The sequence below is a fragment of the Carcharodon carcharias genome, chromosome 23 (assembly GCF_017639515.1).
Source record: "Carcharodon carcharias isolate sCarCar2 chromosome 23, sCarCar2.pri, whole genome shotgun sequence".
Lineage (NCBI taxonomy): Eukaryota > Metazoa > Chordata > Chondrichthyes > Lamniformes > Lamnidae > Carcharodon > Carcharodon carcharias.
The window spans coordinates 3,151,177-3,167,236 of record NC_054489.1 but is presented as its reverse complement, the minus strand read 5'-3'; the positions used below and the strand labels follow the sequence as shown (position 1 = coordinate 3,167,236).

Sequence of the window (16,060 nt, the reverse complement as noted above, 5' to 3'; positions counted from 1 at the left end):
CTGCAGGAATTCACCAAGGCTCCTTAGACAGCACCTTCCAAACTCGCCACCACTACCACCTAGAAGGACAAGGGCAGCAGATAGATGGGAACACCGACACCTGGAAGTTCCCCTGCAAGCCACTCACTGACTTGGAAATATATTGCCATTCCTTCGCTGTCACTGGGTCAAAATCCTGGAACTCCCTCCCTAACAGCACTGTGGGTGTACCTACACCACATGGACTGCAGCGGTTCAAGAAGGAAGCTCATCACCACCTTCTCAAGGGGCAATTAGGGGCGGGCAATAAATGCTGGGCCAGCCAGCGATGTTCACATCAGAGGAATGAAAAAAAACATGCACAAGAAAGAAGCTTTCAATCTTTCAGATTCATGATGTCAAAGTGTGAATGTGATACAAGCCACCAAAGGCATGTCATGCTGAAAATACCAAATCAATGCTAAGTAAACCTGAAAAAATTTCCAAATACTCTGCACAAACGCAGCCACAGTCTCCTTCAGTTAACTTTCCTCTTAGCTGTAGGCTGGTTATGATCCTAGAAACGTGCAGCATTTGGAAACAGGAGAGACAGGTTTGTGTTTCAGACAGAAACCCTACAGGCTCTCCAAGTAAAACACCCTTTTCAGTTTTACTTCCCATTCTCCCATTTCCATCCTACAATTCATCCTGACTGGGACTGAGCTCAGATTCTGAGCTCCAGCCAAAGCTTCTTCCTTCAGCATCATCACTCGCTCTCACTTTGATACCAGCGGGTGTTGCTCAGATGCACCGGATACTAGGACACGCTGACCTATTGGAGATTGACAGGAATGCCAGGAATGAGTGATTAGGTTGATGTTCAGCTTGGATTGTGTGAGTTTGGGAGACTAGCATTAGAGGACACTAGTAAAAAGCTATAACAGAAATCTCCTTCTTATGCAAAGGCCAATGAGTGGCAGAATGTGCACTGGATAGTCAGTTTAATATCAACCAAAAAGTGATTATAGAGTTATAAAATCATAAGGCACAGAGGCTATTCAACGTGAAAGAGCTACCCAACTCCTCAGTTTTTCCTTTACCACTCTGTACATTTGGCTTGTTCCAGTCCATGTCCAATTGCCACTTGAAAGTTCCTATGGAATCTGATTCTACTATCCTTTCAGGTCATGTGCTCCAGATCTTAACAATCTCAGTGTAAAGAAATTTCTCCACATTTCCCCCTAGTTTCTATGCCAATTATTTGAAACCTGTGTCCTCTGGTCACTGACCCTAGAAAAAATTATTCTGCCTACTTCTGTCAAAACTCCTCATAATTTTGAACACCTCTATTAAGTCTCAAACCACTGATTTGTTCGAAGGATGACAATCCCAGCTTGTCCAGCCTGTCCACATTAACTAAACTCCCTCATTCCTGAAACCATCCTGGTAAATCTTCTCTGAGCCAATTCCAAGGCCTTGACATCCTTCCTAAAGTTTGGTGCCCAGAGTTTGACACAATACTCCAGCTGCGGCCTAACTATACATCTGTAAAGGTTTGTATTCAATGACTTATTTACAAAGTCAGTTTAGCCTAATGTGATTACATAAATCATGACACAGAATGGGCCTTCAGTTAAAGGTCTTTGCCTCCATTTCTTTAAGTAATATTAAGATGTTGTGATGGGGTCTTTCTGAATGAATAAGCTGGGCTGAAGGGCCTTACTAGGCCTGTAACTATCTTGTGATCTTTTGAAGACCGTCACAGGAACACACAACAAAATACAGGGAGAGGGCAGAGTATGTGGGGTAGGGAGGGGGTAGAGTGTAAGGCAGGGGGAGAAATTGTGGGATGGGGAACTTGGCCAGGATTTCACAGCCCCAACATGATGGGTCTCCCCCCCAGCAGATGCAGCGAGCCATTTAAATCTCCATTCAGTCTGGTGGGACTGTAATATCCAGCTGGGCAGGAGGGGCAATAAAATCCTGGCCTTGGAATTTGGGGTAACAAAATAGATCATCTCCAGGAGATAGAAGCTTTTGATAAAACAGAATTGGGATTGAATAAGGTGAGAGAGAGAGAGATTGGAGTCTAGCAGTGAGTGGGATCACAGTACCGGGTTCTGTTTAAATGTATCTGACCATATCTGTTGGTTAAACTCTTATGACTTGTAATGTATTATTAAATCTGACTCCTCTTTTAAAGAATGTCTTTGAGCAGGTGTAACCTCAGTGTTTGAGACTCTCTGACCATCCAGTCAGTTCCCTGATGAATGGATTGTTTACCAAGATTAGCAGTTAAAAACAGTCTGAGACCAAAGAGGGTTCATGATGCTCAAACACTGAGAGACAAACAGACATCAGCATAAAGTGCCCGGGGCGGAGGTCAGAGTGTGTGTATCCTGGGGATAGCTGACAAACTGACTTGAAACTGAACTGGTCATAGCCAGTCATGGAGTGGAGACTAGCGACACAGAACAGCCACTGTAGCCAGGAAAATATGACAGTTTAAAAACACAGCCATCGCTTCAGTTAGTACTTATTAACATTTCTATTCAACGCTTTCACACTCTGAATTTCTTTGCACTGCACGCACTGTTAAAGGTGCCTCCTGTACACAAAACACTAAAATGGAATGCACAGGCACAGAATGTTGGTCTTTATCTCCAGGTGGCTGAAATACAAAGTAGAGGAAGTGATGCTTCGGTTGTACAGAGGCTTGGCTGCATCCCATCTGGAGCAACAGCATTCAGTTCCAACTGCAAATTGTACTGGCCTTAAGGGAGACTGGCGGACAGCGGGTACAGCATAGATTCACAAGAATGATACTGGGACTTAAAGGGTTAAATTATGAAAACAAGTTGCATAGACTAGGGTGTTTTTTTTTTGCAAACATTGACAGTTGTTCAAAAAAGGATGTAAAGGTAAGCCCAGCAGCTACAGACCAGTCAGTTTAACTTTGTTGGTGGAGGAAACAATAATTCAGGACCAAATTAATAGTCACGTAGACAATGCAGCGGTTCAAGAAGGCAGCTCACCGCCACCTTCCAAAGGGAAACTAGGGATGGGCAGGTCCAGCCAGTGCAGCCCACATCTTGTGAATGAAAAAAAAATGTCAGCATGGATTTCTTAATGGAAATTCATGTTTAATTAACTTGCTGGAGTTTTTTGAGGAGGTGATATAGAGAGGGTCGATGAGGGAAATGCTGTTGATGTGGGGTGTACGGACTTCCAAAAGGCATTTGATAAGGTGCCACACAACAGACTTGTGAGAGAAGTTATAGCTCGTGGAATAAAAGGGACAGGAGCAACACGGGGCAGGAATTTGCACTGAGCAGGCAGGCATGTTCCCAACCTGCTCGAGTGTAAAATGATGCGCGATGACATCAGGCGAGCACCCCCATGTCAACCTGCATTTGCCCGATATTCCGGTTGGCAGTCGGGGTGGGAGTTGTCAGCGTGCCCGCCAACAATTAACAGGTCTAGTAAGGCCATTAAAGTTCTAACTGAATGAAGCTTCTCGTTGCCCATCCACTGACGGGCAGGTGAAAAGGCCAAATGTCCTTTGGGTTTGTTAAGGAACCTCAGCCACGAGCGGGATGGGGTTCCCAACAGCAATTAAAAATTCAATTAAAATTTTTTAAATTCATCCCTAACATGTCCCTGCTCATGTGATGAAGTCGCATGTTTTTAACGTTGCTAACTTTTTTATTTTTAATGTTATAAATTTTCAGCTCCCTGTGGCAGCTTCTGTGCCTAAGGGAGTTTTCATTGCGCGCACTCACGTGTATGTGTGAATTTCTGCCCTTGCCCTCCTTTCACACCGGCTGCCCGTTAATTGGCCCCTTCAGCCTGAAATTCATATTGGGGCCCGATTGCAGGCAGTGGGTCGGCTTTGTGACCACTCCAAGGGGCCCCCGGCTGCACCCGCCTGACAAGGCAAAAATCCTGGCCAGGAATACAAAATTGGCTGAGTGACAGGAAACAGAGGGTAGTGGTTAATGGATGTTTTTCGGGGCTGGAGGAAGGTTTGTAGTGGAGTTCCCCAGGGGTCAGTGTTGGGACCCTTGCTTTTCCTGATTATATATTAATGAATTAAATCTTGGTGAACAGGGCACAACTTCAAAGTTTGCAGGTGATATGAAACTTGGAAGCATTTGTAAACTGTGAGGAGAATAGCATGGAACTTCAAATGGACATAGATAGGTTGGTGGAATGGGCAGACATGTGGCAGATGAAGTTCAGTGCGAAAAAATGTGAAGCGATTCATTTTGGTAGGAGAAACATGGAGAGGTGGTATAAAGGGGGTGAAGGAGCAGAGGAAGCTGGGGCTTGGTCTTCGAAGGTGGCAGGACAAGTTGAGAGAGATGTTAATAAAGCACGCAGAATCCTGGACTTTATTAATAGGGGCACAGAGTACAAGAGCAAGGAGGTTATATTGAGCTTGTATAAGTTACTAGTTGGGCCTCAGCTGGAGTGTTGTGTCCAGTTCTGGGCACTGCAGTTTAGGCGGGATGTGAAGGTATTGGAGAGAGTGCAGAAAAGATTCACTAGAATGGTTCCTGGGATAAGGAACTTCAGTTACAAAGATAGATTGGAGAAGTTAGGACTATTTTCCTTGGAGAAAAAATGGCTGAGAGGAGATTTGATAGGGGTTTTCAAAATCATCAAGGGCCTGGACAGAACAGATAGGGAGAAACTGTTCCCGCTCGTGAAAGGATCAAGAACGAGGGGGCTCAGATTTAAAGTAATTGGCAAAAGAAACAAAAGGGACCTGAGGAAAAACTTTATCACACAGAGAGTGGTTAAAGTCTGCGATGCACTACCTGAGGGTGCAGTGGAGGCAGATTCAGTCGAGGAGTTCAAAAGGGAATTCTGAAATCTAAAAAGGAAGAATGTGTAGGATTACGGGCAGAAGGAGGGGGAGTGGTACTAGGTGAACTGCTCATTCGGAGAGCCGGTACAGACACGATGAGCTGAATGACCTCCTTCAGTGCTGTAACATTTGTGATTCTGTTTTCCCTTGAGTTTAAAACATGAAGGGACCATTATAACAGATAGTTAAATGATTAAAGGAGGTTATAATTATTCTTTATTTTAAATAGCTCCCTTTCCTCAGGTTAACTCAACATAAAATAAGAACGAGAGCAGCTAGCCTGACAATGTCCTCAACATGTTGACAAATTAGGAGTGATGGTGACAGGCACAGATGAATTCACTATTAATATCAAAACTGAAATTCATTTGGTGACAGCCCACATAAAGACTGTTACCATACAATCAGTGATGACCCTCCACAATTCTTGTCATTTCACTCAGTGCTCATATTTTTCCTGTAAATTAGATTTCCACTTTTGAAATATTGGATTTCACTATGTGTGAAAATATTTAAACAATCAGCAAAATCTCCCACCTGACTCTCTCCAATTCATTGATTTGTACATTTTCGCCATTCTGTGTTTTTATTTACTGATCAGTCATTGATTCAGTGACTTCTCAACCTTGGCCGAGTCGGGTTAAAGTGACAAACATACTGATAATCTAGAGTTTATTATAGGGACAAAGGCAGTGCACTAGGGTTTATTATAGGTACACTGTCAGTGCACTGGAGTTTATTATAGGGGCAGTGCCAGCACTCTGGAGTTTATTCTGGGCACTGGGGTTTGTTATAAGGACAGTGGTACTGCTCTGGAGTTTAAAATAGGGACAGTGACAGCACACTTTAGTTTATTATACAGACAGTGTTATGGCGCTGGGGCTTATTATTGGAGCAGTGTCGCTGCACTGGAGTTTATAATAGAGATAGGTACCAAGCACTGGATAAATTATATTGACAGTGTCACTGCACTGGGGTTTATTACAGGGACAGTGTCAATGCACTGGGTGTTTTTTATAGGGACAGTGTCAATGCACTGGGATTTATTCTAGAGATAGTGTCACTGCACTGGAGTTTATTACAGGGCAGTATACTGCACTGGGTTTACATAGGGAATGTTAATGCACCAGGGTTTATTATAGTGAGAGCGTTACTGCACTGGAGTTCATTAAAAGGATAATGTTACCACACTGGGGCTTGGTTTGTGATGCAGAGTGATACCAACAGCACGGGTTCAATTCCCATACTGGCTGAGGTCATCCATGAAGGCCTTCTCAACCTCACCCCTCGCCTGAAGTGTGGTGACCCTCAGGTTAAACTCACCACCGGTCGTCTCTCTCTAATGAGAGAGCAGCCAATGGCCCTCTGGGACTACAGTGACTTTCAGTGTCACTGCACTGGGGTTTATTATAGGGACGATGTCTCTGTACTGGACTGCATTATAAAGTCATCTCATGGGATCTGAAACAGTCCATGTCCAAATGCAGCAAGACATGGATGCAGCAAGACAATATCCAGGCTTGGGCTGACAAGTGGCAAGTAACATTCACGCCACACAAGTGTCAAGCAATGGCCATCTCCAACAAGACACAATCTAACCATCGCCCCTTGACATTCAATGAAATTAACATCACTGAAACTCCCACTATCAACATCCTGGGGGTTACCATTGACCAGAAACTGGACTAGCCATATAAATACTGTGGCTACAGCAGGTCAGAGGCTGGGAATCATGTGGCAAGTAACTCACCTCTGACTCCCCAAAGCCTGTCCACCATCTGCAAGGCACAAGTCAGAAGTGTGATGGAATACTCCCCACTTGCCTGGACGAGTGCAGCTCCCACAACACTCAAGAAACTTGACACTGTCTAGGATGAAGCAGCCCACTTCATTGGCATCACATCCACAAACATTCACTCCCTCCACCACCGACGCACAGTAACAGCAGTGTGGACCATCTACAAGATGCACTGCAGGAATTCACCAAGGCTCCTTTGACAGCACCTTCCAAACCCATGACCACTATCATCTAGAAGGACAAGGGTAGCAGACACGTGGGAACACCACCACCTGGAAGTTCCCTCCAAGTCACTCACCACCCTGACTAGGAAACATATCACCGTTCCTTCACTGTCGCTGGGTCAAAATCCCGGAACTCCCTCCCTAACAGCACTGTGGGTATACCTACACCACATGGACCGCAGCGGTTCAGAAAGGCAGCTCACCACCACCTTCTCAAGAGGTAACTAGGGATGGGCAATAAATGTTGGCCTAGTCAGTGAAATCCACATTCTGTGAACAAAAAAAAATACAGGGACAGAATCTCCATACTGGAGTTTATTATCTGGACATTGCCCTAGCATTTACTATAGTGTCAATTTTTTTATGCTGGAGTTTACTAAAGGGACAACGCCACCACACTGGGGTTTATTATACAGACAGTGTCAGTGAACTGGGGTTTATTAAGGGCACAGTGTCACCGCACTGGAGTTCACTACAGGGACAGTATCGCCCCACTGGGGTTCATTACAGAGACAGTGTCGCCCAACTGGGGTTTATTATGGTGTCATTGTCATGGTACAGGAATTTATGACACTGTCAGGGTAGCTGCAGAAACAAGAGTATCTAATCATTGTATTGCTGTGTGATTCCATTGCCACATATGTTGCATCATCTCTCCCTCAACTTTAAAATTGATTTTTAGTCCAAATGCACTCTCATGGCACTGTTAAGTTAGTCACTGTTCAATTATGCACGTAGGTCAATTTGTGTCCAGATCAACATGATGAAGGATCCCTCTGAATGTAGATGAAATGCATTTGGTCATTTTTTAATCAATTCTTGATGGAGCACTAAATACATTTCCAGCTGACAAATTTGACCAAGGGAGGCACAGGGTGGCTCTGTGAAGATGGAGAAATGTCTAATTGGGGCAGAAATGGACTCTCTACAACCAGGGAGGTGACATCCTTTCATGAAAATATATCCTAGTTATGATAGTTGAACAGTGAACTGCAACTTTGATCATATTTTCATTGCTTGTATTTGGCACAGCATCATATGTAAATTCTCATTTGGTTTTGTATTCAAATGATTTCTTAAAATAATTTACTTCGAATGGTCTGCAACTATTCTGATCTTCCCAGTAGCGCTTTTTGTGGAGAATGCCTGTGATCTTTGAACTGTGATTTACTGTATGTGTGGCCTGGCACAGACTGGTATCTAAAACACGGGGAGGGTTCTGGCCGTTGATTAGATTTAACGGTCTTTCACCCACAGAATTAATTCAGGACTAATTTCTTGCCTCACCCAATCCCCTGTGCTGTCTGTTAGTTGTCCAGAAACAGTGAATCTGGTTTATCTCCCTCAGGACTGCTTACAATCCTCTGTTTGACTCAGTGACATTCTAATTATAAAAATAAATGTAAATTGCCAGTACAGAATGGGCCTGGAGTGAGTGGTGTGATATGTGTCAGCCTGATGGGAAATCTATGCCAGTGGGAGGTCTGTGCAAGTTTACAGTTAATTGGGGAAATTCATATCATTTGCACAAATCACCAAGGGACTGAGAGCCAGCTGTACTGGCACTCTGAGAATGCATTGAGGGCAATGCCAAGGTATCCCCTGCAGTTATTTGCTGCATGAATAATATTCACAGTTGCTGTGCCGTTTTTTTATTTCTCCAGCAGAGGCAGAAACAACAATACTCTGTACGACAACATCAAAAGCCTTCTCCAGATAGTGCATTTACACAAATGGACCAGGCTTCTCACCATCTGGGCTATCTGGTACCCACAGGCAACTGAACTGTTCTCTTCCCATGAGCTGTGCAGTCAATGCTGGGCTTTTAAAAACAGTGGTCAAACAGGCCGTTCAATATTCAAAGCGGATTGCAGTATTAGTGAAGGAAAATATCCCAGCCTCTCTAATTAAAAAACAGAGGCGCAAGTATGTTGAAATTACAAGGAGCACCGAATGATCTGACTGATTTCAAAAGCTGTTAGTTTAACCGATGGGCTTCCCAGATTAAATTACAGTTTGCGAACTCATTACCCTATCTGAACAAAGGAGAATATAAAACTAAAGACTACCTAGTTCATTCACACATCACAACGCAAAGTATTTTCAAAGTCGTCATTTAATTTGACAATTTATTTCATAAAAATTAGCATAACCTTGCATTGCACAAGAACATGATTCAAAAATGGAAAGTCTTGCATTTATATAGCGCCTTTCACAACCTCAGCATGTCCCAAAGCACTTTACAGACAATTGAAGTATTTTTGAAGTGTAGACACTGTTGTAATGTAGGAAACTTTGTGCAAGAGCATCAATTTGTGCACAGCAAAATCCCGCAAACAGCGATGTGATAATGACCCTGATGATCTATTTTTTGGTGATGTTGATTGAGGGAGAAATATTAGTTGGGTCATTTGGAAGAATTCCCCATGTCTTCTTCAAAATAGAGCCATGGGATCTATTAGGTCCACCTGAGTTCGAATGGACAGGTGGTGCCTTGGTTTAATGTCTCTTCTGAAAGAATGCCCCTTCAACAGGGCAGCACTCCCTCAGTACTGCACAGGGGAGCCAGCCTAGGTTTTTAGGCTCGAGTCCCTGGAAAGGGAATTTGAACCCACGGAACCTCCTGACTCAGGTGAGAGTGCTCCCCACCCTGCCAGGCTGACACAGATACTAAAATCCAAAACACCAAACTCCTGTTGATAGTTGCACCATTAAAGTGAAACTTTACCGCTGTCAGGTTCACAGGTCGGGCCTCTGAGGCTCCTCCTCTTTGGGAGTGGGTGGGCTGCAGTAGGAAGGATTGAAAACGTGGAGACCACTTGACAATTCGATAGCTGTTGAATGACTCAATCTACAAATTTTAACCTATTTAATGCCAATCTTTTCTGTCTGGCTCTGTCCTGACATAGAGATGTGGGCTCTTGCTATTGTTACAAAGCGAGAGTGAGCTATCTGTTTATTCTCAAAGTTCAGACAATCCCATGCCAACATCACTCGTGGCCATCTGTCTGGGGTTGCATGACTTGAGGTTGGGGAGAGGGGAGTGGGGAGATGAGATTGGTCAGAGGAAGAACGATCTTCGGCTGAGTTTGGGATTTCATCTCAGACCCTCCAATCCATGACTGCTTAAGACAGGATCAAACTGCAAGGACTCCTACAGCACAGCTGAGCAAGAGGCAATTGGAAGTCCTTTCCCTGCTGCTCTATTAGATATTCTGATCAGGTGAGGTGTACCCTGAAAATGACTTCTTGTAACTACTGTACTGAAAGCACTCACACCACATGCGCTTATGGAATAAGGTGTGTTACAATGCTGCTAACTTGCTTCAAGCAAAGTACAGGCCTTGCTAAGTTTAAAAGAGAGACTTGTAAATATTTTAAAATTTAACTGGCACAACTACCAAGACTGTGGGGGTCGAACTGGATTCAGTGTAAAGGTTTGTTGATTATTTGGAGTCTGGAGTTCACAGGTACAGCCCAGCAGGTTTGGTGCAGAGTATCTCAGGATTTTGTTTGCTCTGACGAGGCTAATTTCCAATGGCTGGGACAGAATTGGTAGGATTGGTGTCTATTTTGAACATGATCGTAATCCAGCTTTTTAAATAACAAGCAACAAGCTTTGAATCAGTATTCCATTGTCAGTGAGTCTGACAAACTGAAATGGAAACTCAATCGTGAGACTGCTGCTTCAGAAGCCATGGTCAATGCTTGGAACCTTTATTTTCAAAGAAACAAAACAAATGGAATCCATTCACTTCTTATGACAGCAAATTATTAAAAATACACGCACATGGTTCCAAATAAAAGGAATTATATTACAGAAAGCGAACAAAGCACAGCTCAATAGTTAAAAACAAAACTATATAAAATAAAAAAGATCTTTGTTGGAAATAACTTTACTGTGTCAATCTAGTGTAAAATCTAGTGAAGCAGGAAATATAAAAACGTTTCACATTTACATTCACAGTAGAAACAGGGTATTTTGGGTGTTTATTACAGCAACAGCTGGTTCTTTCAGACAGCACAGTGAATCTGCTTTCCTGTTTGCGCAGACTGTTCCCATGGGTCCCTGCTCCGATATGGGTCAATGATTGCTTAGTCTGCTGTCTCAATTACTGCCCTAATAATGGAACCTGACCTAAATCTCAGCAAAGTGCTGGACTATACAGAAGGCTGCCTGCCCAGCACTGTTTCCTCCCACCAACACTCCATCAAATGTTTCTGACAGCTGTGCTCTCTGCAGACAGGCTCCAGTCTACAACACAAGCAAAACAGAGAATGCTCAAGGGTGAAAAATCCTTCAATATCAGAATAATAAATCAAACACAGCTCGCCTATCAACCTCTGAAAGCAAAGACAAACACAAGATTCTGATTTGAGATTGTTGGTTAGAATTCTCCACATCAACTTGACTTTTTCCTTCTCAGATGCTGACAGAATTGCTGTGTATCTCCACAATTTTAATTTTTTGAGCCTTTGGTTCTTTGTTATAAATGGACAAAAAAGCCTAGAGAAGGTGAAGGGTTAATGAGTTGGAGATGCAATATATCCCATGTCGGTGTGAACCATGGAAGCGGTAGAACTGTGAACAAACTGTCACAATCAGATATTGCTCGTGAGATGTATTTATGTTAATGAACTCTATTAGCAGGACAAGTTTATGCTTCAGACTAGACAGGATAGGCTCATGTAATTGCAGCCTGCATCATGCAGTCCATTAGGTCTGTATAAAAAATGAGATAGGTCTGAAAAAGTTTATTTACTGTACAATCCATGCGCTTGATATGAGCTACAGTGCAAGCTCAAGCAACATGCTTTCAACATTTACAATTTATCTAAAGTTCTAATCTTAACAGGTTATTTGGTTGGATGTACTCTCAGTAAATCGTACTGTAAGTGAGCTCAGAACCTGTCAAAGGTGAGATTAATGGTTTCAGGGTTCCCCACTAGCAATATTACTGGATGAATCCAATTGCATGCTTCCAGTAAAACTTGTCAAGTATAGAAACACCGCAAGAGTAACTGGGGTTCCCCGGGGCAACGGCAGGGCATAGGCTGTGGAATGACAGTGCTGAAATTAGATGCATGATTAGATGGTCAGGTCTGCAAGGCTTGAAAGGGTGTACAAGAAAGGAGGATAAACTAAAGCAGAAATGATCCAAATGCAAGAATTGGGAATCCAAAGCCAGATTACCCAATCGCAGGACATTAAACTCTGAAGAGGCCATTCCTAGTGTTATACTGAATTTTACATTAACAAAAGGAATACTTGGGTTCACTTGTAAGCTGAGGGTACTGTGCCAGCCCACACGTGTCACTTTGGTCATACTGCAAAGTGACACTGCTCAAATGTAGTTGTTATCTGTAAGTGTCTGTGAATGTGCACAGGTTAGATTGTGGCTCCTAAACAATACCATCAGGCAATTATACAGGGCACACTTTCTGCATTTCCTATTTACTTGTGTGGAAATGGGAAATAAAAGTGCTTTGTCAGTACGTCCTGAGATTCCTATCTTCCCTGCAACACACAGACATGCTGCCTAAAATTACATACTTAGTATCTTACAGCAACATTGTGTAAAGATTACAATGATGAAATTCATAAAAGAAATACGAAGATTAACATGACGCCCCTGAGGATAGAATGTAAAGAATGAGATTCTAGTGATGCCTGTTGAAGCTGGTATCCTAAAATATTTGTACAAATTCAGAACTATACCATTACATAGATTCTCTTCATGAATGGATATCTAATAGAACCATAGAACACGACAGCACAGAAAACAGGCCATTCGGCCCTTCTAGTCTGTGCCAAAATATTATTCCGCTAGTAGTTACAGAAATTAGTAATGAGTGCTCACGCTTGATGCGCACACAGTGCATGGGGCTGTCCTCATGGCAATTTAGCTGGAGCAATAAGGGGACAAATTGAAACCTGACAAGGCACCAACTCTGTAACGGGCACCTGTGAGACTTCTGTTTTGTTCTGTTCCAATACTGCCGTCTTTATACAATATAAAAGCAATGTTATTTACAAAAGCATAAAGAATGCAACAAGAAAGGCAATCACAAAATGTCTGACTGTGGTTTGATATTTTTCAGGTATGCTTCTCTCTATGAATGGCAGGATACAGCGCCTGATGCCACTCCACTGCACAATACAATGTGGGAATATGGGCTGTTCTTCCCTTCAACATGGATGGAATTAAATGACACTTCCTCTTGCAGCCAGAATTTGGTGATATGCATCCATTTGACAGGTAATTCTGAGATTACCTTTCTCCAAACTGTAGCAAGTGTTTGAGTGTCAGGTGGCACTGGAATAAGCTCTTACCATGATTGGTACATGAGTTCTGAACAATAGAAAGCGTCGGAATTGACAGTTGTAACCATCTGGTGGAAGCCAAGAGATTGGGTTAATGGAGTCAAGAGAAAAATACTCTTTGCAGAGATAGCAGAGTTACAAAGCAACTGGTAGAGAGGTGAGAAAGGTCAGAATTCCACTAACTTCCAGAAAGAACAAAAGACATCCGGTTACAGGGGCGCAGGCAGATCTTGATTAAATACCTGAGGAAGCAATGAAGTACATTGCTCACAATTTTAACTGTGGGATGGATAACCTCATTGTCCTTCAGCTGTTAACACAGGAGCATTGATTTATGAGAGGATGGCAACTCAATCTGGTGCCTATTGCTTCACGGAAAGTCACAGAATATTGAAAATTAACTGTTCTAATTGGTTAGGTTCATTGTTCTTTTAGAAGGTATTTTGTGCAATGTTCAGGTCCAATCAGCTCTGTGCCTGGATAACACTTACTGAAGGTACAGTCACTCTTGTGTTTAGCATTACTGCTTATCTGTTACTCGGTGAGTTCATTACTGCTACAATGTAATGCCTCCAAGTGATTCTGGTTATTGCTGAACAAATGAAACGTCTTTTCCCCAAGTGCAGGTGTACAGATTTCAGATTCATGCACAGTAAGGCACAGAAACTACAGCGATAAGTATGATAGCAAAGCATGAGGTCTAAAAATATTTTTGTTCTTTTTTGGTCCCTGGATAGAATATGATCTCTGCAGCTCATTTTCTGTAGTAACGGTGCTCCCCTCTTGCTATATGTGAGGAGAACTCGTATCTGTCCTGGCTGCGGTACCCACACACATTACATTCAAAAGGATCGCGAAAACCATGGCAGCCCATGTGTATAGTGAACATCACATAATCCAGGTACAGCACTCGACAGTGGTCACATTTGAAGACTCTGACCTGTTCGCCCTCGTTAGTGATCACCTTAAACATCTCGCGACCCAATCCCCCCGTTGTTTTGATGATGTCAAATGGTTTGGGACCCTCTTTGGCGACGGGGACCCCATTTCTTATTCGGGGTGCAATCATCTGATGCTGCAGGTAGGCCTGGCTCTGCCGCTCCTCGTGGTTACTCTCTGTGTCTGTGGAGTCCTGGCAGCTGTTGCTGGGGGACACCCCTCTTTCAGAGGGCTTTGTTTTCAATTGGGAGCCGCTGTTCTCTGTGGCTGCTTCTCGTGTATGGCCATTCTGGGCATCGGAACGCGTGAGTGACAGTGGGTAAAGGCTGCTGATGACAGACACCATCTCTGACGTGGGAGGCGGGGCTGTCTGAACAAGGGGTCGCAATGATTCTGCCCCCAGGTATGAAATGGCATTATTGATAGCCTGGTCCATGTAACGGGTCTGCATCATTTCACCCTCCTTGTCATAAGATGGGGTTGAGGTGTACTGCAGGTCAGGGTAGCCTAGACACAATTGCTTCTCACCTGTATACAAAAAAAAGAGATTTTAGGGCTCTGGATGAGCATCACAACTCAAATTCTGCATCAGCTGAAGAGCTCCTGGGAGACCAGGAGTGTAATTTCAATACTGAGGATAACTGGTTTTACAGACAACATCAAGTGCAATTTGTTGTAACATGAGTTGGTTCACTCACTAAAATGGAAGCCTCATATCTGTTTTTTTTTAATTCATTCATGCGATGTGGGTGTCGCTGGCCGGGCCAGCATTTATTGCCCATCCCTGGTTGCCCTTGAGAAGGTGGTGGTGAGCTGCCTTCTTGAACCGCTGCAGTCCCTGTGGTGTAGCTATACCCATAGTGCTGTTAGAGAGGGAGTTCCAGGATTTTGACCCAGTGACAGTGAAGGAACGGCGATATATTTCCAAGTCAGGATGGATGGTGAGGGGCTTGGAGGGGAACTTCGAGGTGCTGGTGTTCCCATGTATCTGCTTCCCTTGTCCTTCTAGATTGTTGTGGTCGTGGGTTTGAAAGGTGGTGTCTAAGCAGCCTTGGTGAGTTCCTACAGTGCATCTTGTAGATGGTACACACTGCTGCTACTGTGCGTTGGTGGTGGAGGGAGTGAATGTTTGTGGATGGGGTGCCAATCAAGCGGCTGCTTTGTCCTGGATGGTGTCAAGCTTCTTGAGTGTTGTGGGAGCTGCACTCATCCAGGCAATTGGGGAGTATTCCATCACACTCCTGACTTGTGCCTTGTAGATGGTGGACAGGCTTTGGAGAGTCAGGAGGTGGGTTACTCATCGCACATCTCCTAACATCTGACCTAACCTCCTAATCCCTGACTCTTGTAGCCACAGTATTTATAAGGCTAGTCCAATTCATATAAAGTGGGGTCTGTGAAGAGGGGCAGATCTGTAACTGAACCAGGGTCTGCGAGCCCTCAGTCTCCCTCCACTATTGGGGAATATTCTGGGACTTGGCCCAGAGCCCATTATGTTTGGAATATTCCACAGTCCGTATTCAGGATTCTGCTCAGGTCCAAGGAGAAGGGGTTGTCCATAATTTTAATATTTGCATGTTTACTACAGGAGGGAATGAGTTCTTAAAAATGAGAGAAACTATTTGTAATGTTGCTGTAAACTAATGATATATGAAACTGAGACTGTCACATTAGATATCAGTAATCAAAACCCTTGTCAATTTCTTCTTAATGTTAATTTCCTGTTTTGTATTTATGCCGCCTGCAGTATGAATTTTCCAAATGTTACTTATAGGGGATACGGTGTTAACCCAATGTTCAACACTTTTTAATTTACTTTAACCTCAAATTTAAATCTCTTTGTCTCTTTTATATTTTCTAAAACAATGCCACCATTTCTATTCTCTTTGATATATCTATCCCCCTCATTAGATTTCACAGCAACGCACTTCCTACTACTGAAA

At 43.3% G+C, this 16,060-nt stretch overlaps 1 protein-coding gene across 1 annotated transcript in view; it reads right to left on the bottom strand.

Moving 5' to 3' along the window:
* Positions 1-8,992: 8,992 nt before the first annotated feature.
* The window catches only part of LOC121269137 (zinc finger protein Aiolos-like), a 161,405-nt gene continuing 154,337 nt past the window's right edge, over positions 8,993-16,060 (bottom strand). Inside the window, exon 9 of the mRNA XM_041173623.1 lies at positions 8,993-14,645. Coding sequence (XP_041029557.1) covers positions 13,933-14,645 — 713 coding nt within the window. The 3' untranslated portion in view covers positions 8,993-13,932. The remainder of the gene's footprint in view (positions 14,646-16,060) is intronic.